The sequence below is a fragment of the Capricornis sumatraensis genome, chromosome 6, assembly GCF_032405125.1.
Source record: "Capricornis sumatraensis isolate serow.1 chromosome 6, serow.2, whole genome shotgun sequence".
Lineage (NCBI taxonomy): Eukaryota > Metazoa > Chordata > Mammalia > Artiodactyla > Bovidae > Capricornis > Capricornis sumatraensis.
This window is the reverse complement of record NC_091074.1, coordinates 109312043-109337471: the sequence shown is the minus strand read 5'-3', so window position 1 is coordinate 109337471 and position 25429 is coordinate 109312043. Positions and strand designations below refer to the sequence as shown.

At 40.1% G+C, this 25429-nt stretch overlaps 1 protein-coding gene across 1 annotated transcript in view; it reads left to right on the top strand.

Annotated features, from left to right (window-relative positions):
- The first annotated feature begins 453 nt into the window (after window positions 1-453).
- The window catches only part of LPAR1 (lysophosphatidic acid receptor 1), a 62545-nt gene continuing 37569 nt past the window's right edge, over window positions 454-25429 (top strand). The window contains exon 1 of the mRNA XM_068974446.1: window positions 454-1195. Within this exon, the coding sequence (XP_068830547.1) occupies window positions 457-1195 (739 nt within the window). The 5' untranslated portion in view covers window positions 454-456. The remainder of the gene's footprint in view (window positions 1196-25429) is intronic.

Sequence of the window (25429 nt, the reverse complement as noted above, 5' to 3'; positions counted from 1 at the left end):
GAAATGCAGAATAATAGGGCAATAATACCCTATCTATAAACCAACTGTGTTTACAGATCCCCTAAATAACAGGTCAAAATAGATTGCACTGTGATAAATATTCCAGTTGCAACACTCTTGCAAAATTCTCATCTGTCTCATGTATTTTAAGCACGATTTCTCGGTCGTGTGGCTTTTCTAGTAGACTTCAATGATGTGCAACCACCAAGCACAGACCTTGTCATTTATTTAACTCCAACTCTCTTTAATCTTGAGGACAGTAAAACTGTAAGAAATCTTGGGGTTTCAACATAATCATAGAACATTACAAAGAGTCAGATTTTCAAATTCTTTGCTTATGGCTTTTTGGGGGCCTCATTTACCATAGAAGCTTGCTTTATCTATACATCTTTAAATTTGGATCTGTGGTTTTTCACTTTTTCTCATCTTTCTTCCTTTCTCTTTTAGTTCACAGCCATGAATGAACCGCAGTGCTTCTACAATGAGTCCATCGCCTTCTTTTATAACCGGAGTGGAAAGTATCTTGCCACAGAATGGAACACAGTCAGCAAGCTGGTGATGGGGCTTGGAATCACCGTCTGTATCTTCATCATGTTGGCCAACCTCCTGGTCATGGTGGCGATCTATGTCAACCGCCGCTTCCATTTTCCTATTTATTACTTAATGGCGAATCTGGCTGCTGCGGACTTCTTTGCTGGGTTGGCCTACTTCTACCTAATGTTCAACACAGGACCCAATACTCGGAGACTGACTGTCAGCACGTGGCTCCTGCGTCAGGGCCTCATTGACACCAGCCTGACGGCCTCTGTGGCCAACCTCCTGGCCATTGCAATTGAGAGGCACATCACAGTTTTCCGTATGCAGCTGCACACGCGGATGAGCAATCGGCGCGTGGTGGTGGTGATTGTGGTCATCTGGACCATGGCCATTGTTATGGGGGCTATCCCCAGTGTGGGTTGGAACTGCATTTGTGATATTGAAAATTGTTCCAACATGGCGCCCCTCTACAGCGACTCTTACTTGGTCTTCTGGGCCATTTTCAACCTGGTGACCTTTGTCGTCATGGTGGTTCTGTATGCTCATATCTTTGGCTATGTTCGCCAGAGGACTATGAGGATGTCTCGGCACAGTTCTGGACCCCGACGGAATCGGGATACCATGATGAGTCTTCTGAAGACCGTGGTCATTGTCCTTGGTGAGTTACCATAAACAAACCGGATCAGTTTATGGTAGGGATAAAACAACAGTGTGAACCTCCACGAGGTGTGAACATTCCATGCAGGAATTACAAGGGGACAAGGCATCTTTATAGCAAATGTTTATGATAAAGTCAGCATCCCAGTCTTCCTGTAATTACAGAATTGGTCTCAGGGAAGAAATGTCTTAGTGATGTGATACAAATGATGATCTTATTAACAAGTTTGGCTATCAAGTATTGACAAACACTTGCTTTTGAAAGGTTTTATTACAGCCCAAATTATGGAACTTTTGTCCATAGTCTGTTTATTACAAATTCCCAGAAAGTATTTTAGTCTCTTATGATATTCTTTCATATATAGTCATTTTTTATGAGTCTATTTCCTAATAAGACATCTTTCACATTCAGTCATTGCTACTGCATGCATATAGGTCAGTACATCAAGATTTTTATATATTAATTGCACAAAATTGTTTAGAATTAATGCCATCTGTGACAGTCATCTTTATGAAAACTTATTTTTTTTCCATTAATTGTCTGTTTTTAATTGTTGTCATTTAGTTGTTAAGTCATGTCTGACTCTTTGCAACCCCATGAACTGCAGCACGCCAGGCTTCCCTGCCCTTCACCATCTCCCAGAGTCTGCTCAAACTCATGTCCATTGAGCCTGTTTTTAGTGGTGAAAGTTAATTCATCTTTCAAGGTGAAAAACAAGGTTTTATTATTTTATGTGATGTATACTGGAATAATTTTTGTCTTTAAATAACTATTATTTTTCCTGGGTGAAAAATTCATGGTTAGTGATCCAGAGGAATATATTTATTCATTTATGTTTTCAGAAAAGAGTTAAAAGAACACCTCATAACTTCTAGGCCCTGTGCTGACTCCTGGAAATGAGTCTCTGAAGAAGAAACACACAGAATATTTCATTTGGATCTTAGAGGGCCTATTTTAAAAGTTCATCCACTGAGCATTTTAAATAATTACCCTCTGGAATTACATTTTCTCCATAGACTGTATTCAAGTTGCTGTTTCATCACATTAAAAAAATATATTTTTTAAAAATATTAAGCATTTCATCTTTCTCCATGAAAATTCAGTGGCAAGTTGCTCTATTGCTCTTTATTCCAGTTTGTAAAGCAGGGTTGAGTGGATGGAACCTGGGATCATGTGGATCCTCTGAAATGCTGGGAGCAACGTTAATTTTAGCTCTGGGAAAGAGAGCCCTAATTATGGCTCTCAGGATAAAGACCAGGTCTTGGGCTTGTCGACACAACCAAAGGCCTGACACTATGACTAACTGGCACCCCCATCACCTCAAATGTGAAATTATCTTTTTCCATCAAACAAAGTTCAATTGAAGTACAAAAATGGTTTCCATCTATGTTTAATTGTCAACAAAAGACCTGTGCTTTCCTGTGTTACTCCATGATAGGGATGAAACATGAAACACGGATGCTGTTGTTTTTTGTCTTATTATTATTAAATAACATGAGATATTTCACTTTTGTATTGACTCAGGTATTCGTTTACTGCAGATCTGAGTGTTGGTTGAAACTTTTCATATGCATGTACTTCTTCTTCTATTATCTCAAGTACTGCTCATAGTTCATAGAACGACCAACAGAAAATAACTACTGAACTTGGACTATGAACCTGCCAAGTTCTTGCTTTAATTTTGACCTTTGTATAATGCCTAGCATTTTCCACTGTGTAATATGCTTAATAACTCATATAAAGTTAACTTTTGGGCCTGATTGGGTGATTTTGCAGGTTAAATGAGAACTACTTTGAGGGTTTATGGAGTAACAGTTTCAGGGCACCGTGGTCCTAACTGGCCCTTCTGCCCCACCCGACCAACTCCTACTGTAAAAGTAACAGATATCACGCTACCCTCTAAGGTTAAACTGGTGAACTCTACAAAGATTGACTATATGTGGCTGCCTCTGAAATAAGTGGCACTATTTCTATAGGTGTATGATGGAGGGAGTTTTAGAACATGGAAAACGTCAATCAGGGTGATAGGTGAAGAAATTTGGTGAGACGAGATAGTGTATGGGATTGTAGTAGAGAAAGGAGAAATTTGAAAAGTGGACTTTAGACTTTTGGAGAAAAGGGGCGAGAATGGGAGAATAGGTAATTTACAACCCTAAACATTCTGGGTTTTTTTTTTTTTTTAATCAATGTAGTGCCTGGATCCCATTCATACAGCATACTCCCCTGCTTGAATTTTATGTAGTCATGCTTGCCAAGAGATGAGTTGGTCTGTAGGAACAAAAATTCTAGTCTACTCAAAGCTCTTCTCATTGTAAATTAGGTTATTGACAATCAGGTATTTTTGTAGTGCACATTTGGGTTTTTAATATGTCTTCTCTGCCAAATTGTCCACTTTGCAACTTTGGGCAGGGATTGTAATGATGTGTTGTCCACTTTCTCCACATTTCCTCTTGTAGGATCTGGCGCAAAGTAGGTGCTTGTCAAGTAACTGTTGAATAAATGAATGTGGTGACAAAACTAAATTTCCGAGCCTTCAAAACTGAGGACCAGAAGAAGCCAGAGTGAATTCACTAAGTTGATGCCATTTTGTTCAGTAGTGTGGCAGAAGCCAAGACTGGTTACATCCCTGTCACATTTTATGCCTTCCCATCAAATATTTACTACAGCTAGGAAAGTGACCGCAGTGGCTGCTCAATAAATAATTGCTTCCCTTATTCATTTATTCTGGTGATGACTATGGTTGGATTTAACTGTGGCAAACCTTCAGTTTGTATTTCACCATGTCAGAGTGACCTCTGGCTTTTAGACTTATTTAGTTCAGTAAACCAATGTTTATTGGTTATTTATCCTTCAGTTAAAAGGATTTGTTGGTCGACAAGTCAAATTTCTAGGAGTCAACATAGAATAAAAGGGTCTTTGAGATTTATGATGGCAATACCAGTAGCAGTTTTGAAGCACAAGGTTGTGTATAAGCTGCTCTTGAGTGAGTACTGGATCTTAATAGTTTTATTTGTAAAACACAGATAGCATTTAAATCATGTGCCAAACTATATTATCTTGTTTGTTAGCTTCATTATCCAGAGGTGACAACTGAGGCACAGGGACATTAGGTAATTTGCCCAAGGTCACACAGCTGGTTAAGTACAAGAACTAGGATATTTTCAGGCAGTCTGTTTCCAGAGCCCATGTGTTTTTCACCTCCATTCTATTCCTGCCTCTGTAATACCAACAGCTACTGGAACATGCTAGATGGAGATACAAAGCTTGAGCAACACTGTGCTGGTGAATTGAAACATTGTAATCCCACTTGTTTCTGTTGATACTGCCTAGTTGCCTGTGCTGTTTCCTGGGTAGAAGAAAGCTTTCAGGGAGCATGCCTTTCCTCCTTTCTCTTCTGATGCTGCTGCTTAGGACTCTCATCTCATAGGCTCTTTTTCATTGTTTGGTGTTGGAGCATCAGTCACTGACTGCTTCTGATTAAGGGAGTGTTTAGCTCAAGGTGTAGTTAACTTGAAGGTTCATTGTCCTAGCATGAGGTCATGTTATCCTTTCCCCAGGCTTGAATTCTCCCCACTTGACATTTTACCAAGAATTCCTTTTGAGTCTGTTCCACAGTTGATTCAGAATGGCAGTCAAGTTCTTCCTTATTTGACCACAGTCTATCTTGAGTTATAAGTCCCTGCCTTTCTTGCTGTGTTCTTTGTGATGGGGACACTTCTGTTGCGGATAATTAGAGAAGAGGGAAACCAGGATTTGGAAAGAGAAAATAATGGTTATGGTATGGAGGTTTTTGCATTGTAATCGTGGGAGAGAGTGAGGAACATAATGCAAAATAAATCCAGGTGGAGCCTGTCTCTTTGGGGAAGAAGAGAGAGACACTGTTTTTCTAGTTGGATCCCTTCTGGCTTGAAATGATCACTGAAACTAAAAAACTGTGCCTTACACCAAGGAGAGCCCATTGTTTTCTTGTTACTGTGATGAAAGAGAATTCAGCAAATACCCTGTAAGCAAATCATTGTGTACTTCTGTGTTCAATTTAATTCAACAAACATATTGTTGAGTTGTTAAATATGTACTAAGGGATAAAAAGATGAATAAGGTAAACACCATTTTTTTAAAATTGAGACAACATTGGTTTATAATATATGTTTCATGTGGTACAGCAGTATATTTATACAGCATGCTCACTACCAAAAATTTAGTTTCCATCTATCACCATACTATTGATCTCTCTCATCCATTTCACCCTCCTCCCCACTCCTTCCCCTCTGGTAACTTTAATTCCACGATAAGTGGAATCATGTATTTGTCTTTCTCTGGCTTACTCCACTTAAAATAATACCTTCAAGGTCCATCCATGTTATAAATGACAAGATATCATCTTTTTTATAGCTGAGTAGTATTCCATTGTGTCTGATACTACATCTTCTTTATCCAGCCATCTATTGATGGGCACTTAGATTGTTTTCATCTCTTGGCTATGTAAATAATGTTGTGTTGAACATAGCAGTACACATATCTTTTAAAATTAGTGTCTTTTTATTCTTTGGAGAAACACCCCGGAGTCGGATAACTGCATCATATGGTAGTTCTACTTTTAATTTTTTGAGGACTCTCCACACTGGTTTTCATAGTGACTGTACTGATTTCCATTCCCACCGACAGTGTAGGAGGGTTCCCTTTTCTCCGCATCTTTTCCAATACTTGTTATTTCTTTCTTTTTTGATAACAGTCACTCTAACAGTCAAGAGGTAGTATCTTATTGTGGTTTTGATTTGCATTTCTCTAATAATTAGTGATCTGAATATCTTTTCATGTGTCTGTTGACTATCTGTCTTCTGGAAGAATGTCTGTTCAGCTCCTCTTCCCATTTTTAAATCAGACTTTGTTGTTGTTGAGTTGTGTGAGTATTTTTATATATTTTGGGTATTCACTCCTTATCAGATTTGTCATTTGCAAGTATCTTCTACCATGCAGTAAAATGTTTTCATCCCTGGTGACTCAGAGGGTTAAGTGTCTCCCTGTAATGTGGGAAACCCAGGTTCGATCCCTGGATCAGAACAATCCCCTGGAGAAGGAAATGGCAACCCACTCCAGCATTTTTGCCTGGAGAATCCCATGGATGGAGGAGCCTGGAAGGGTATAGTTCCCAGGGTTGCAGAGTTGGACATGACTGGCCAACTTCACTTTCTTTCTTTCTTCCTGTTTCTACCATTCAGTAGGTTGTCTTTTTGTATTGTTGATGGTTTCCTTTGCTGTGTAGAAGCTTTTTAGTTTAATGTAATCCTACTTGTTTATTTTTGCTTTTATAATCCATTCTTTACTGAGCTTACAGTGTATTAGAGGAGACTAAGAGAGAGTTGCAAAAGCAGTGGGACCCACATGGTAGTTGATGTCTGGGCAGAGTGGAGGGAAAGGAGGGCTCCCCGAGGAGGCAGTGTTGAGTTCAATCTTGATGTATGTGGAGGAGTTTGTCTTCCTATAAGGTGGGGGTCGAGGAGAAGCTCAGCAAAAACTCACCTCTGGGGAACTGGAAATAGTTGGGTGTGATTACCATGTCATGGGTATGCTGGATAGATTTTTGACTCAGAGTCAGCATAGCGTACTAAGGCTTTTGAGTTTCAGCCTTTAGGTGATCAGAGGTGCTGCAGGAGTCCCTGAGATAAAGGATACCAGTTCCTTGTAGGGCTAACCATATAATGTAGCGTCCAAACTGTGACCCTTTTGGTAGTGAGCAGAGGCACTAACGGGGGACACTGGGACAACAAGCATAAACCAAGACTAGTCTGGTCAACCCAGACTACGGTGGCCCTCTTTCCAGACCATGCTTTCTGTTTGTTTATATTCCTTTTAGGTTTTCTTTTGGCTTTTTAAATGTAGAGCTTGACATTGGACTTGTTCCACTGTGTAAGGATAGTAAACAACAACTTCTTTTTTTTTAATATAGCAAGGACTGTCCAGATTTAGAATTAAGACTGAGTGACTTCACTTTCACTTTTCACGTTCATGCAGTGGAGAAGGAAATGGCAACCCACTCCAGTGTTCTTGCCTGGAGAATCCCAGGGACGGGGGAGCCTGGTGGGCTGCCGTCTATGGGGTCGCACAGAGTTGGACACGACTGAAGCGACTTAGCAGCAGAAGAGCTGAAAACAAAAATCACACTATGTCTTTCAAAAAATCACACTATCCAACTACCTAATCTTACAAATAAAGAGACTGAAGCTCCCAAGTTAATTGAGAAATTTAAGTCTGTGTTAGCTGGTGGCTCAAACCAAGAAGTGGGCTCACTCCCAGTTAGGTGCTGTTCTCCCTGCCGAGGCCTCCAGCTTGTTCAGTTCCACCCACACATTTTCTTGCTTGTGAACATCAGCATGTAGTTATGTGGCTACCTAGGGTTAGGTGTAAACAGTGTGGCTATAAAGGTACCTGGAACCCACAGAAAGGGTCCTCTTGAATTTGGCTTTATTATAAACAACTGGTGATCTCTGAAATGAAGTGTTAACAGGAGTCATTGGAAACTGAATTACTGGCACATTATATAGTTTTTACATATATTACCCTCCTGTTTGCTTTATTAGGAGAACATTATATTAGTTTCTCATTTATCTTGGTTTTTATTGTTTATATTTTCCTGTGTGTGTGTGTGTTTCCCCACTTACACTCATGGAGGCAAGATGCCTCTGGAATCTAATCCTGACTCTTGTCATTAACTGTGGGTGATTCTGGGCAGGTCACTTTCTGCAGTCATTTCTCTGTACCTTCATCTGTAGGATGGAGTTGGCTGATTTGGTTTCCAAGGTTATTTAGAGTTCTACTTAGAAATATATATTCAAATGATAAGGACATAACTACTGTGGATCAGCCATGTAGAATTTTCTGTTGGAAAACACAGAACTAGAATTGATGTAAAAGCAAGGAATTACGACTTTTCTTCATATCAGCTTTAGAATAATTGGCTTTAGGTGTGCTCTCCCCCGTTAAAGGGGATGGTATGCCTATCATTTCTCAAAGAAATGATTTTTTAAAACATGACTGCAGTAGGGAACTGTGCAGCCAGAAGGGAAGGTTTCCCAGTTAGTCCTGTCAGGGAAGGGACTGGACACAGGAGCCTCTTATTCCCTGGCCACAGGTGACGAGCTGCATATCCTGTTGCTCTGAAGAGGAACCAGAGCTACCCTGAGTCTCCTCAGGTCCCTGTGGCGTCCCTGTTAAGGCCCCTTTGAGGAAGGGCCTGGGAGGCCATTCATGAGAGCCTCCGTTGTTGGCTCAGCCACGGGCTGGTTGGCACCATGGGTGTGGTCAGGAGAGAGTCCCCGCGGAAGCCCCACAGCGCTGCCCAGACCCCAAATCCTGGGCCTGGTCAAACAAGAAAACAACTTTCAAATACCAGCTCTTTGTACCCTTTTGTTGCCCAAATCCATTCAAATATTTTTACTCATAAGAAACTTTTAAAACAGAAACAGAAAACAAAAATACCACATGAACCTAACAGAGTTCCTTCTGAGGTGTGGACACAGCAGGCGGAACATGGAGCTCCTTCTTATTTTAGGTTTGATGAGAGTGACTCAGACCTCATCTGGCCGAGACGCCTGTCGGTCCAGAATGGAGGCTACCCAGTTGTTTGTCCTTATCCTTAAAGGTCATACAAGATGCCAAGGTTTCCTGAAGGAATTGTGGTAGCCCCTGGGAATCACTGTTGCTTAGGGCTTGAGAGCTTTGTTTTGGAATGAAATAGGCCAGAGTTTAGAATTTGAATCCCCACTCCTCACTTTTGGTTTCATGGCCTTGAGAAAATGACTGAGCTCTGAGCCTCAGTTTCAGAATTGACATAGGGGTGGTAGGACCTTTCTATAGTTAAGTGACCGTGAGCACTAGAATGAGGTGATTTCTGTGAAGCACACTTAGCACGGGGTCTGGCTAATGTATGACACTGTATTGTCATTACCATGAGGTCTTGTCTGCATGTGTATTTTCTGCCCCTATCCCCGCCCTGCCATCTCCCTCTTCTCTCTGATGTACCCCTCTCATCCACACACCAGCATACATACAATAGTGGATTTGGTGGCTGTGATGGTGCTTCATTTCTATGACATGGTATAAGGATATTGTTATGGTTTAGCAGCTGTTAGCTCTAATAACAGACTGTAAATTTTATTCTAAGTGGCCTTTGCTTTTCCAAAGATATATCTGTACTTCAGAGTTGCCTGCATCTTATTTGTTGAGCCTCAGGCCCTATGTATGAAAAGTCCTGCTAGCCCCAGAAGAAATGACAGTTTTGCCCTAGTAACCCTCTGGATATCTCCAGATTAAATAGTTAAATAGTGTTGACTGTTAAAAATGAGTTTTTAAATAGAACAGGCCATTTTGTCAACGTCTCTTAAGAAGGGTCATCAGCTCCTTCCGGTGGACCTGTCATGCTTAGGGCACAGCTGGCCACCATCCATCATTTAGGGCCCTGTTCTGTTTTCTTCTGATCCTCAGTGAAAGACCGTGTCTGACATAAATGAAAGAAATGGCAAGTGGATAGGGTCATGAGTCCTTATTGTTGTTCCCCAACTTAACATGTGACCACTTCCAGTGGGTGGGTCCCATGACCGTCCACCTAGAAAAGGAAAAGATATTTATCTCCCCTTCTAATCTCTCACTGCTACTTCATCTGTTTCTGGATTCTTATGGGAATTCAGTGATCACAAGGCTTTATCTTATTTCCCATCTCTGGAACAGGGCCTGGCACTTGGAAAAGTCTTAAATATTTACTGAATGAATAAATGAACTATATCTTTTTTTCTGGGTGGAGTTTTATAGGTTCCCTAGTAACAATAGAAAGATACCTGTGTTGCTCGAAAGTGAAAGTATTAGTCGCTTAGTCGTGTCCTACTCTGTGACTCCATGGTCACCTACTAGGATCCTCTGTCCATGGGATTCTCTAGGCAAGAATACGGAGTGGGTTGCCATTCACTTCTCCAAAGGATCTTCCCCACCCAGGGATCGAACTGGGTCTCCTGCACTGCCTTACCGTCTGAGCCACCAGGGAAGCCCATTGCTTGAAATTTAATGGAATTTAATACTGAGTCTCATTGAAAAGAATATTTGTTAAAAGATAGTTATAATTAGGCAGTTCCACATCCTGCCTGTCCACGACATTTCTTTCTTGTAAATAATAGTTTATTTTGTTAATAAACATATATGAAATGTCTACTTGGGCCTTTGTTAAGTAGTACAGATGTAGAGATCAATGAAAATATGGATTCTGTTCTCAAGGGACCCTCATTATTTAGGAGCTCATAATAGATAATTTAAATAAAGACAATATAATTTGGTAAATAAAATATGAAAAGTGCTGTGGGAGTGCTGATGTCTCATTAGGCAAAATCAGGAAAGTTTATGATGAAGCGGTTAGAGGAGTAACACCTTTGGTGATGTTATTCATGTTCTCCTCGTGAACCCAGCAAAGGAATTACTTCTATTAGGTATTCTTTGCACTCTGAATTGAATTAAGTGTTGTTACTTCCCTATATTGCAATTATTACGTTGCTTAGGTATGGGAATAACCCCTGTTCAGCTTTGGTAGGAGGGGAAGCTTGCTTGATTTTAAGACATTGTGCTTATAATTTTATTCCCTGCATCGTGCGCTATATAATTCATTTTTTGAGTTGACTGTAGTTAATCAGATTCACATTAAATTGATTATGAAGTAAATGAGTTGGAATGGTTACTAACCTGTAAGGAAAGGGCTATTTCTGTGTGTGCAAATTAACAATCTGTATAAAGTAAGAAGGGCTCTGTAGTGATGCATCTTTTTAGGACTTGAAAGGTCATTGCCCGGAGATGTGGACACCTACACTTATGATAAGTGTAGGGATGAAAGTTGCCAAATTTAGCAAATACAAGTAATTGCACGGGCATACTTACACTGACAAAAGTATTCACTGTTTGTCTGAAATTCAGTTGGCATTTTGTATTTTATCTGGCAGTCCCAATACACACAGCATTCAATGGGAAATAAAGTGTTTTAGGTGGCAATCAACCCTCTATACACAGGTTTGTTGGGTTTTTTTTGCTTTGTACTACAGGTTTAACTGTACCCTGGAGGTCAGTTTAAGTACACAGGGATTTCACTTATTTAATATTTCTGATTTTTATTTTGAGTTGTCTGGAAATAAAGGGATATATCTGGTTTATAGAATCTTGTACTTGTTTCTCTGAAATTATGTTTATGAAAAGGTAATGCATACCTCCAGTTCAAAACGAGACTCCTCTCTCCTTTTACATATGCTTTGTCATGTTCTTTGAAAAAACACTTTAACAATGTGTTTTTCCATAGAAATAATCTTTTTTTTCTTGTGTCTGTACCTTTTATTTTTTCTTTAAGCCCTAAGCTAGAGCCTTATGCTCCAAGAAGCTACTTTTTATTCATGTATTTTAGTGAAGATGATACTGTCTAGACTAAATGTGGTCATGGCTTTACTTAAACCCTGGCTGGTCTTCTCCGCCCATAGAGGAGTTATTATAATGATCCAAAGCAAATACAAAGTTCTAAGAGGGTGACAGAGCAATAACAGGGTCTTTTTGAAGAAGTGGGATTTAGTCTGGCATTGGGAGACTGGAAATTCATGGCTTCACCTATTTATCCTGCCCAAGTAGACTTTTTGTTGACACAGAGAGCGCTGCATTTTAAGTAGGGTTTTCCATGAGTTCATTCTAAATGGGTATTTCTCCACTTCAGAAAGCTTCTCTTCATGTGGCAGTCAGGGATTCGTTTGCTTGAGTTATTTTCCTTTCTCGGGGGAGGCGGGGAAAGAGAAGATAGTCGCTCAGGAGTCCAGCCTTATAGGACCTGCCCAGGAAACTGACGAGGTGGAAAGCTGACAAGCATTTGCGTTTGCTGCAGCCAGGCCAGCTAGTGATTCACCCATGATTTGCTGAAGGGATTTGCTTTGCTAACCTTGCTGAGCACGTGATGCCCGGGAATGCTCCTTTGTATAATGGCCCCAGATCCAGAGGAGACGCCTAGCCATAAATCGAAGCGCTGGAATCTGAGTTTCTGAATGAAAACAGGGGAAGCCTGTATTTGGACATCCTGCAAAGGTCATATATAATAATCAAATAAACAAAAGCTGTAGAGATTAGAGCACTAGCTTTATTTAATTTGGCAAATTCTTATGTCTTGGGGAAAATGAAGATGTTTTAATTAAAAAACTATTTCTAAGCACCTTGCTAACTCTAATGTACTCTAATGTATCTACAAACACTAAATGCCATATACATCAAATTAGAATACTAAGTCTGACTGTAGTATAGATACTTACATTGCTGTGCTAAGATAGTAAGGTTGATATAATTTCATAATGAAATTTCTTAATATTTTAGTTTAATCTGAATTGGTTATACAGCTTTTAAGGCCAGAAATCTGTCACTAAAGCAGACATACATTTGAAAGACATGAGAAGCAGGGACAGAATAAAATTGAAAATAGAATATGAAAATGCATTCATTTATATATCTTGATTTGTCTATAACGTATCGAATAGTAAATGATCTATTGCTGTTACATTACAATGTGATGTACAGTGTACTGTCCCTTTGCAACTGATGACTTACAAGATTAATAATGCTGTGTGTAGCTTTATTTCTAGGTAGCTTGACCCATTGTTTTGATCCAGTCTTGACATTTTCATCCTATCTTTGTGACTATGGATATTTAAATCAGAATTAGAGTGACATTCACTTTTGATTAAGAAAATATTTTCTAGAGCATATATTAGTCTGCTTTAATCTCTTCAACAATTTAATATAAAGCACAGTAAAACATTTCTTGTTGGTTACATTTTTCCAGATTTACTTTAGCTGAAGTTTTCATGAGAAATGTTTTTGTATAGATTGTAGAATGAAAACTTACCCATTGGTTTTGGGGGCACAAACCAGATTATAATAAACTGCCTACCACTGTGAGTTTTCCTTCTTCCTCTCACATTTACTTTTCTTTGGCATTATTTTACAGCTAAGTTTTATTTTTAAAAAATTGATATCTTTTGGTTTGAAAATGTAATAGATTTTGTGTAGTTTGACTGTTCATTTTATTTTTAATTAATTTTTATACCAATTTAAATTTTTCAAAGGTCAATATTTATAGTTTTGACAGTTTCTAAAAAAAATGGAGATAATAATAATGGTTAACATTTGAGTGCTTACTAGTCATTAACTTATTAAGTCCAACTCAGTTCAGTTCATTCGCTCAGTTGTATCCGACTCTTTGAGACCCCGTGAATCACAGCACACCAGGCCTCCCTGTCCATCACCAGCTCCCAGAGTTTACTCAAACTCATGTCCATTGAGTCAGTGATGCCATCCAGCCATCTCATCCTCAGTCATCCCCTTCTCCTCCGCCTTCAATCTTTCCCAGCATTAGGGTCTTTTCAAATGAGTCAGTTCTTTGCATCAGGTGGCCAAAGTATTGGAGTTTTAGCTTCATCATCAGTCCTTCCGATGAATATTCAGGACTGATTTCCTTTAGGATGGACTGGTTGGATCTCCTTGCCATCCAAGGGACTCTCAAGAGTCTTCTCCAACACCACAGTTCAAAAGCATCAGTTCTTCAGTGCTCAGCTTTCTTTATGGTTCAACTCTCACATCCATACATAACTACTGGAAAAGCCATAGCTTTGACTAGATGGCCCTTTGTTGGCAAAGTAATGTCTGCTTTTTGATATACTGTCTAGGTTGGTCTAACTTTTCTTCCAAGGAGCAAGCATCTTTTAATTTGGCTGCAGTCACCATCTGCAGTGATTTTGGAGCCCCCCAAATTAAAGCCTGTCACTGTTTCCACTCTATTTGCCATGAAGTGATGGGCCCAGATGCCGTGATCTTAGTTTTCTGAATGTTGAGTTTTAAGCCATCTTTTTCACTCTTTCACTGTCATCAAGAGGCTCTTCAGTTCTTCTTCGCTTTCTGCCATAAGGGTGGTGTCATCTGCATATCTGAGGTTATTGATATTTCTCCTGGCAATCTTGATTCCAGCTTGTGTTTCCTCCAGCCCAGCATTTCTCATGATGTACTCTGCATAGAAGTTAAATAAGCAGGGTGACAATATACAGCCTTGACGTACTCCTTTTTCCTATTTGGAACCAGTCTGTTGTTCCATGTCCAGTTCTAACTGTTGCTTCCTGACCTGCATACAGGTTTCTCAAGAGGCAGGTCAGGTGGTCTACTTTGCCTCAAATCTATATTATATAAAAATTTAAGGAAGCATCTTAAACTCTGAATTTCTGTTCCCTCTTACCCCAGATACCGATAGCATATTGTTTGATAATCTTATATGATAGTGCCTATGGAAGTGTCACAGAAATGTTAGTTATGAATGTTTTTGCAGCTGCTGCTTCTCGAGCACTGATGAAGGAAGATAAAAGCTTGGACTGCTAAGCATGAAATGTGATGGAGTGTGGTTGGAAAGGCATTAACTATATTCTTACTCTATAGATTTGCCACTCACCGATGGGTGTGACTTTGGGCAAGCCACGTAACCTTTATGACAGTTTCTTCATCTGTTCCATGAAGGGCTCTGCTACATCTGTGCTTCTCCAGGTGTGGTCCAAGGACCACCTGCATCTGAATCACCTGGGTTGCTTATGTAATAAGCTGGTTCTTGGACCTGAAACATAATCTTTGTGTTGGTTTCCAGGCATCCATGGTTCAGTCATGAGTGAGTGAAATGAAAGTCCCTCAGTCATGTCTGACTCTTTGTGACCCCATGTACTGTAGCCTGCAAGGCTGCCCTGTGCATGGAATTCTCCAGGAAAGAATACTGGGGTGGATTGCCGTTTCCTTCTTCAGGGCATCTTCCCAGCTCAGGGATCAAACCTGGGGCTCCCACATTGCAGGCAGATTCTTTACCATCTGAGCCACCAGGGAATCCCCTGGCATTGAATCTGTCTATTCTCATTTCTAAGCCCTGTTTTTCACATTTCCTACCAAAATGAACACATGCTTAGTATCATTTAAATAGTGAGGACCTGTGATCACCCTCACACACAAGTGTCTACACACCTGCTTTATAAGAGAATGAAGAGAAAAGGTAAAGGAAAGTGGAGGTAGGAAGAAGACACAGTACTAGTCAGGTGAAATTCTTGGGTCTTGAAGAGCTTACTGTTAAAGACAGTGGATATTTTTACACTGAATAGACTTTCCTCCTGACGTTACTGAGCCGTTTCCCACTGATGATTGGGGAGAGCATTACTTACCACTCTCTCCCTTGAACTGGGGACATTTCTGTGAGTTCGTAGGTATTAACATGTTACAGTGAACATGAGGATCTCATGCCTAACCTGTTGTTCTGCTTTCATCAAAGTGCCGCCTTTGACCGGTAGCCATTGGTCTGTTGAAATTGTCTTCCTGGAATGGTCATCCTTTTGAGCCATTTGCCCTCTTTGATAGAAATAAATGATCACTAGTGGCATTTCCCCACTGTCTCCCCATAGAGATGAAACTGAGTATCCTATATGGAAACTCAACCCTAATGGGTTGTTGATTCATCCATCCATTCATCTCTTAATTGCTCATTTAACCAATGGGTGTAGAATCCTGGTGTGGGGTGAGACTATAAATTATGGCATCGGAGCCTCTTCCAAAGCCAGGGTTGGCTTGTCTGTCCAGTAGTAATGATATGTGGTCTTTCAGCAGGGAACATTCTTATCTCCCAAGAGGCCGTATAGATGGACTGTTATATAAATTGAGCCAAAATCTGGTAAAGAGCTATATTTTAGGGTGCCACCCACTGTGTCTAGTTCTTTTTCCTTGGGTTCCATAAAGAACACTATCCGTGTGTGAACCAATTCAGTTCAAGTGACATCCATTGCCTCTTATGTGTTGGGAGAACAGATACCAAAATGTATAATCTTTACTCATCTACAAGTATGACTAAATTACAAGGCAGAATGGGCTTAAGGCTTAAGACAGAGTTACAAAGCAAATATGGCTCAGCCATCCTAAAGCATGCGATCTGATAGGAAAGATGCCACATGTACGTAGATGATGATTATAAAAGGCAAGAGATGACAAAAATACCCCCGAAATAAGTTTGAATAAAGCTTTTTGGCAGTGTAGAGGAGAGAGAGAATTCCATCAGTAGTATAATCAGGAAAACTATGTAAATGATTTTTTTGAGTTGAGTGTGGAATCATGGGTGATGTTCGAGGAGTGAGGTGATCTGTTAGACTGCATTCACCCTCTTACGTGGGCTTCCCTGGTGGCTCAGAATCTGCCTGCAATGCAGGAGACCTGGGTTTCAATCCTTGGGTCAGGAAGATCCGCTGGAAAAGGGAATGGCTATGCATCACATATTCATGCCTGAAGAATTCCATAGAAAGAGGAGCCTGGCAGACTACTTTGCATAGGGTTGCAAAGAGTCGGAGCTGACTAACACTTTCACTTTTCACCCTCTTGAGTACTAAATCCTGTTTTAATAATAATTTTGTTTACCATAGTAATACATTTATTAAGGGGGGGAAATGGCAAAATTAAGAACTTTTAAGTAATAAAAATTAAGAAAATTTAGAATTCTAAACCGTTCAGAGAACCAAAATATTAAAATGAATATGCTGTTTCTTTCCAGTCTTTTGTTCTGACGAATACTGTACAATTGGAATCATATGGTAATACAGTTTGTTGTATGATTTTTAAAAGTAGTGTGCATGTTACCATGCCAACAAGTAATCTTTGAAAGAATGAGTTTTCTTCACAAATTTCAGTACATCTAAATGATACAATCACTGGGCATTTAGGTTTTCTTCTCTTTTTCTGCTATTTCAAATAACATTGAGATAAATATTATCTAATATGAATCGCTGCTTTCTTCACTGAGACTCTGCTATTTCATGTTCTCTAGAAAGTTTGTACCAATTTATGCTCTTTAACACAAGGGGATAAGGCTATTTTGTTACATTCATGCTAATATTGAGTGACTTTTTTCCCTCTCTTAATGGTGTCATATTTTTACCATTGACAGTGTTTCTATTTGTGAGGTTGGGTATTAACAAACCTCTAAAAGAGATGGAAGCTTTTTCTGGGATTTAGAAACTAAGAATAAACAAAAATAGAAATGCCTTTGCTGCTGCTACTGCTAAGTCGCTTCAGTTGTGTCTGACTCTGTGCGACCCCATAGATGGCAGCCTACCGGCTCCCCTGTCCCTGGGATTCTCCAGCCAAGAATACTGGAGTGGGTTGCTATTTCCTTCTCCAATGAATGCATGCATGTTAAGTCACTTCAGCCGCGTCCGACTCTGTGCGACCCCATGGACAGCAGCCCACCAGGCTCCTCTGTCTACAGGATTCTCCAGGCAAGAATACTGGAGTGGGTTGCCATTTCCTTCCCCAAGAAATGCCTCTAGCTCCATTTAAATATATGCACTACTTTGAAGTACTTTATCCTATGTAAACGTCTAAAACGGATTTCTTTCTTTAGAGACCTAAAGGCCTGACAGCTGAACAGTATAACACAGGGGATAACAAGTGTTATCTCTGAGGTGTACTTGCCTGGGTTCTAATCCTGACCCTCCTTTGAGTTCTCTTAAGCAACCTACTCAGTTGCTGCAAGTTTTCATTTCCTTGTTTGTATGACGAGAGGCAGGGCAGAAACAGTAAAACCTCAAAAAAATTAAGTAAGATTATTATATAAGATGCCAGGCATGTAAGGACTTGTTAGATACACATAACATGGTGTTTTCATTGAATATCGCTGTGTTGAAACCTAAAGTCCCTGGATTAATCCTCACGTTGTAAATCTTCATTCTGATATGAAAAGAAGGGGCAGCCCAGACAGATCAAGACCCATCATGCTTTCAGGATTCAGGGGGACAGGTTTTCCTTGTCAAGGGATCCTGAAGGACTCCGCAGACTGACACACAACTTTCTTCTGAGCTCCCCCACGTTTCTATCTTCCCTGCACAGCTCTAATCCCTATTGCAGATGCTCCCATAATCCCTCAGTGCCCTTCTCACCTCAGTTATTTTTTCATAGTGTGTTTAGGCCGAAAGAAGTACATTTATTAAGCGGTTTAATCAACTTAATAAGTAGGTAGGTCCTGATAAATGAGTAGCCATTTCATAAACCAAAGCAAAAACACATACTCTGAAAGGAAGAAAATAATTTTTTGTTAATTCTTAACAGCAGTGACGGGAGATGTGATTGCTCTGTTGGGCACTGTGCAGCTTATTAGAACCTGATCGGTACTGGCTGCTGCCATCCTCATTTCTTGTTCCACGTTGAGTTTTGGGCAATACTTGATTTTTAACATAGCACACAAACTGCAGAGACGATGTCACAGAAGGAATGCAATGCCATCTAATGCTGAAACTGTGAACTACTTCAAGCCAGTCGTTCACATGGTTTCTGACTCTATCTATCTATCTATAAAGGGGAGGGAAACAGTGACATTTGGCATAGTTCTATATCTATCTTGTCTGCATGTCTGTCTACCTGGCTGTGTACTTCTAAATCAACTGGAACCCTAAGGTGCCTCTGGGCACAGTTTGGGAACCAGCGTGTGTTAGTCGCTCAGTCGTGTCCAACGCTGTGATCCCGCGGACTATAGCCCGCCAGCCTCCTCTCTCCATGGAATTCTCCAGGCCAGAATACCAAAATGGGTTACCCTTTCCTTTCCAGGATATCTTCCCAACCCAGGGATGGAACCTCGGTCCCCTGCGTTGCAGATAGATAGCTTACCGCCTGAGCTCCTAGGGAAGCCCAGAGCCCTGCTGTATTCCTACTTTCTGGATTTACTTCAGTTTTGTTTTGTTTTGTTTTGGCTACTCACTTTCTCTTGTTCTCTGGTTCCTGTTTCTGTCTGGTTCTTGGTTCTGGCTGTCCCATTTCCTTCCTGTTTGCCCAGAGCCGCTCTCTACCTAGTCTCCATCAAGCAGCAGCAGTCTCTGGAGCTACTTGCGAGCCTTTACGGTCCCAGAGGTAGCCTGGGCGGTCCTCATGTGGTTTTGTTCTGGCTGTGGACCAGTCGCTGTGCTTGAGATCTTACAGGACTTCTTCATTTCACGGTTTCAGGGAGCTTCTTTCCTCCACAGGCCGCACAAGTGGAGTGCCGGTGTTGGCTTGTGTCTTTGGGTGTCCCTCTGTGGCTGTCTCCCTGTGGTGAGGGTGGGCACGCTCTCCTACTCAGACCTCCCAATTCTTACAGCAACAAAGACCTGGCCAGGCCACATCTCGTCCCTGTTCTCAGCATGTCAATGCAGAAAATGCATCTGACACGAAGGAGTGGTTAACTGTGGTCTCTGGATTAGACCTCTTGCTTTTGTATTCTAGGTTACCACTTTCTGCTCAATTTCCTGAAACTTTAGATTCCTCGTCTGTAAAATGGAGATTAATAATAGGACTTACTTTGTATGAAAAATGAGAAAATGAAGTAAAGTAAGATCTGGTGCCCCTTAGCACAATGCCTGACCTTAATAAGGGTTATTAAAGCACTTAATAAATGTTAACTGTTACTATTTTTTTTTCTGACAGTAACAATAAAATTTACTTTCAAGTATTCTGACTTTTGTTAGGAATAAAGAAACAAACCATTCACTTTTAAAATTTAATATCTTTTTACCAGTTAATGAAAGGGAAGTCAATATTAAAATGAAAAAATAATCTTATACTCACAACATTTGATTTATATAATTAAAGTACTCTAAATAGTAATCGAATTATTTTCATGACATAATAGGTTTATACTTTATGCATTTGACATTTTGCCTGTTTTAGAAATGATAAAACTGAGGCTTAGGAGATTATGTGAATTGCTGAAGATAATGCAACATTTGCTGGAACCCACACCCAAACTCCAGATTTGTAATTTCAGTGCCAGTGCTCCTTGCTTTATTGTTTCCTTTAATATTTAAAATGTTAAAAGCCAGAGAGGAAGGAAGGAAGGAAAGGAAAACAAAGAGAAAGACTGTTATTCTCTCTGATTTTTCTAAGCAATGAAAATGTGCTGTTTTTGCTGTTTCTAGTACATTTGTTACAGTAGTTTTAATTTAGTGTAGAAGAATCACAAGTTTGGGGGAAAAAAATATTGCCAGTGCTTCATTAGAAACAAATCTGAGAAATTTATAAAGATGCCCTATATGCGAGACAGCCAATGAGACACAGATGTATAGAACAGTCTTTTGGACTCTGTGGGAGAAGGCGAGGGCGGGATGATTTGAGAGAATAGTGTTGAAACATGTATATTATCCTATGTGAAACAGATCGCCAGTCCAGGTTCGAAGCATGAGACAGGCTGCTCAGGACTGGTGCACTGGGATGATCCTGAGGGATGGGATGGGGAGGGAGGTGGGAGGGGAGTTCAGGTTGGGAAACACATGTACACCCGTGGCTGATTCATGTCAATGTATGGCAAAAACCAGTACAATATTGTAAAGTAATCAGCCTCCAATTAAAAAAAAAGAAATAATTCCGAGAGGGACAGTGCCTTGTGGTCTTAGACTGCATGTCAAAAACATTCTATTCATCCCTCAAACAATATAATGCAAGCATTTTTAAAGTTTAATATCCAGCTGACAGAAAAGTGCTTCAGAAAGACAAACAAGTGTTCACATGCCTAACCCTTTCACCCTCGCTACAGTCATTGCTGCCTAGCCACTTTCTGGGCACAGTGGCGTGGAAATACATCATCACTGTATAATTTTACACACAACAGAGAGAACATGCCATTATGGAACCAAATCTTAGCTGAATAGCCTGGCCTTAGACAGTATTTTCATCTCAGTGTAAAAATGGAAATGAAACCTTGGCTCTCCTTGTAGGTCTGTAGGGAGTTTTCTGGCCTGTACTCAATGTCGTTTTCAAACCCAAATAGAAGGTGAAGGGAGAACCAGTGGTCTTGTAGCTTCGAGGTGGAAGGCATTGAATCCCATGGGCTGAGTCATTGTAACAATGTAAAGATGTAGCTTGATTCCCTCTTGGCTTCTTAGAAGATTATGGAAGTCACAGGCTAGCAAGCTAAACATTTCCTGGCCTACCGGAGACAAGTCTCTTTGGGCAGGGAAACAATGAAGCCTCACAGTGACAGCATCAGTGGTCCTCCAGCCTAGCATCATGGACTTCGTAGCAGAAGCTTTAAGTATCTGGAATGTTTAATGTGGGAGAGCTTGGCTAAGTAAAATATGAACATTTAAGAAAAGAGTCTGATGTCAGTTGTACTTCAAAAAGAGGTTTAAAAATACAAACACTAAGCCTACAAAGAAAGAATATAAATGCTAAAAACCTAGAAACTCAACAAAGATTCCGAAGTTTCCATTCTGCTCTTTTCCTGTTAGCATCATGAGGCAATTCTCATGCAGATTCACTATGTTTAGATGTTGAATTCGTTTTCTGTGCTGTGTAACAGATTACCATGCTTAATGGTAAAACATCTATTTACTATCACACGGGTTCGATCAGACTGCCAAGCACACCATAGTGGCTTTTCTGCTGAGGGTCTCACCAAGCTGAAGTCATCATGTTGACTGGGCTCCCTTCTCATGTCGAGGCCAGACCAGGAAAAGATCCGCTTCCAAGGTCGCTCAGGTGGCTGGCAGAGTTCATTTCCTTACAGATGTGGAAATCATGGCAGCTTGCGTCTTCAAAGTAAACAAAAAGGACCTACTGTATACTGTATAGCTCAGGGACCCAGGGAACCATACTGAATATTTTGTAATAACCTATAAGCAGTTATAACCCGCTTCCCAGGTGGTGCTAGCGGTAAAGAATCCACGTGCCGATGCAGGAAATGTAAGAGACGTGGGTTCCGTCCCAGGGTTGGGATGATCCCCTGGAGAAGGAAATGGAAATCCACACCAGTATTCTTGCCTGGGAAATCCCATGGATAGAGGAGCCTGGCTGTCTACAGTCCATGGGTTCACAAAGAGTCCGACATGACTGAGTGTACACACACGCACGCGCGTGCACACACACACACACACACACGACTGAATCCCTTTGCTGTACACCTGAAAGTAATACAGCATTGTAAATCAACTATACTTTGATAAAAACAATAATAAATTGGGAAGGAAAAAAGCAACGGAGTCTTCACAGTTTCCCAGTGTCTGACCTCTAGATTCTTTTTAAAAGAGCTTAACTTGATTAGGTCCAGCAGACCCAGGATAATTTATGTTTTGCTCCACTTAAAGTCAGTTTAATTACATATACAAAATCCTTTCACCTTTGCCATATAACCAAACCATCAGGGAAATTGATACATACCCTTTGCTGTATTCTGTTTCTTAGAAGCAAGTTACAGGTTCTTCCCACACGTGAGGGGTGGGGACTGTATGTACAAGGCTGTGACTCAGGGAAGGGACATTGTAGTGTGTGCCCACCATACAGGTGCCATGTGTTTTAAAATGAGCACAGTTGGAAGAAGAATTGACTTTTGAAAAGCACCAGTTTAAAAGAAATTAACATTATGTGATGGGAGATTAAGGGTGCAATATTATGTATTTAAATCTACATTTAAAACCATCTGCTTCATAAATATTTGTTCTTCCATAACGAATGTATCATTGAACACTCGCGTCTTGAATTTTTCTCTTCTTTTGGCTACTGAGACGTTACTCTTTCCTGATTCTCCTATCTTTTGCCTCATCCCTTCACTTGCACTTCCTCCATGCACTGTTTGTTTTTAAAATGTCACAACTCCAGCCTGACAGTTTCCTTTGTCTACTTTCCTCAAGGATAGCAGAAGTGTTATATCCTTGACCACTTACTTCCTGAGCATAGTGGCTTGGAAACACGTAATCAGGATATAGTTGTGACCCTGCAGATAAGGCAGCAACTGTGTTGGGGTCAGTTGTCATCTGAGTGTCTGCTGAATGGCCTAGGACAGAATTTAGATTGGACTTCACTGTTAGAATAGAAGTGAACATTTTTGCTCCGTTTTGATTTGTAGGAGACATGCTGATACCATTCATGTTGCGTGACTTTTATGTCTAAATGGTAGTATGACATAACTAGTCTTACAGATGTGTGCAGCGTGTCTGCCTGTGTTTGTTTATATTTAACCTTGTATTAAAAAAAGGATTTAAGTCAGCTTAAAAAGATGTATACAGTTCAGAGGACAAAGTTAAAAATAAGCAAGAAAAAAGAAGAAAAAGGGAAAAATAAATGTGAGAAAGTGCCATGTAAGGATATACTTTCTAGCAATTAATGCCGATGTAAACACAAGTAGATTGATGATGTTGTGACTGTAAGACATCAGGAGAAATAGCACCTGTGAATACTGAGCCCAGAGGGAAGTTTCTCTTATGGGTCTTCTTAGTCGGTGATGGATGCATAGGTCGTGGTGTGAGGGACTGGACAGTTCACATGCAGTACCACATCCCGTGAGAACATTTTTATAGTAGTCCTTAAAGAAGGCTGGGAGTCTGCTTCCAGAGTGCAGTGCAATGAAGGCGTTTCTGGGCTTGATTTACTAATGTATTGGTTGATTCAGTCTAGAGTGAGGTTTATTAGAGTGTTCCTTAGTCTTAAAAACTTACTGTCCTATTCCTCAAAGTTTGAAGAAAATTTTATTTTCCATACCTTGGATTATGTTTTGAAAAGAAGCTGTTTGTTTCTCCAACTATAGAGGTGCTACAGCATGAAAAATGAATATGCCCAGCACTCAGAATTCTGCTTTATCTTCTCTCAGTAGCCTTTAAGAATCTTTATTTTGCCTAATTTAGGAGAATGAGTTCATCATGTGTATTATATTATAGTTCTTTTTTTTCAAGGATCTAGTTTCCAAATGATATTTCCTGATAACATCTGGACTACTGTTATTTTTACATTTTGAGTTAAGTATAGAATATTTGTGAACTTAGAGGATTTTTTGGCAGGGGTGGGAAGTAGGGGGTGGTAATTAACATTCTTTAGAGAAAACCTGTGGAGCTTGAAGAAATACCTGCCTCCTTAGAAGACTGTACCACCTCAATTGCAAGGAGAGGAGGAGGAGAACCATGTCAAGCAAAGGATCTCCTCGTGATAATAGTGGTGTCCTGGGATCATCAGTAATGATGGCCCTGACTCACAGGGGCTGTATGTGATCTTTATTTCCTCGTCACTGATTTACGCCTGCCTAGCAAAGTACATCATATTTAATGGCAATGTTTCATAAAGGACGAACATTTAAATAAGAATAAAAAGCCACCCAGCTTTTGACCACCACCAGGTGGATGTATTTCCATCCAGTGTGCTTTCCTGTTGCATTGTGGTCTTGTGGCTCAGAACAAAGGCTTCTGGAGGGATTCAGACCTGGACTTATATCCCAACTCCATCGATGGTTTCTCAGTTATGTGGCCCACAAAAGCCTCTTGAGCTCTCTGAACCTCAGTTTCTCATTTGTAAGATAGACACAGTAGGAGTGTCTGTCTCCTGAGGTTGTTGAAAGAACTACAGGAGACGGTGCACGTGAAGAGCTTAGGACAGTACAGGGCACATGGCAGATGCCTTCAACAGCTATCGTGTGTGTGTGAACATGCATGTAAGTAGATGCAGTTGTGTTACATAATTGATGTCATACTTCATACAGCTGCCTTTAATATTTAAAGTCTGTCCTAATGTTTTATCATGGAATTAATTCATTCTAAACTTACCTGTTTGCTTTTGCTTTATTTTGGTTATTCATGTTGTTACCATGGTTTGATAATTTATTAAATGATTATGTCGACTGATACTTGGAAGGTAAACAGGAAGACCTAGAAGACGGCAAACTTGTTCAATTTCTCTTCTTAGGAAAGTCAGCGACTGCTTCATTGTCCATGATAGGAAGTACAGAAAATAAGCTCAAAGCGTCATCTAAAGATTTTAAACAGTTTGTATCCTTTTCTGTCTTTGTACTTCTAGGAATTTATTCTGAGGAGAAGAATGTGTGTAAAGATATGTAGTGGTTGTATGTATATGTATGCATGTACATAGATGTTCATGTGCTGCTCACAGGTTTGATCTCAAAGATGGAATTATAAATTTTGTTGTATATTACATTTTCAAGGATTCTACATTGTATAGGACTCTTGTGATCGCAAAATAGCAATAATATTTTTTTTAATGAAACGTGAAGAAGAGCTATAAAATGCTGAACATAGTAGTTTAAGAGTACATTTACACAGAATTTAAGGACAGACTAAAGTATCCTTGAGGACAATGTCTGTGTTAAACACGGGACACATATCCTCATTTCTCTGAATTCAGACGTTTATTTTTAACTTGTGAAATCTGTTTCACCCA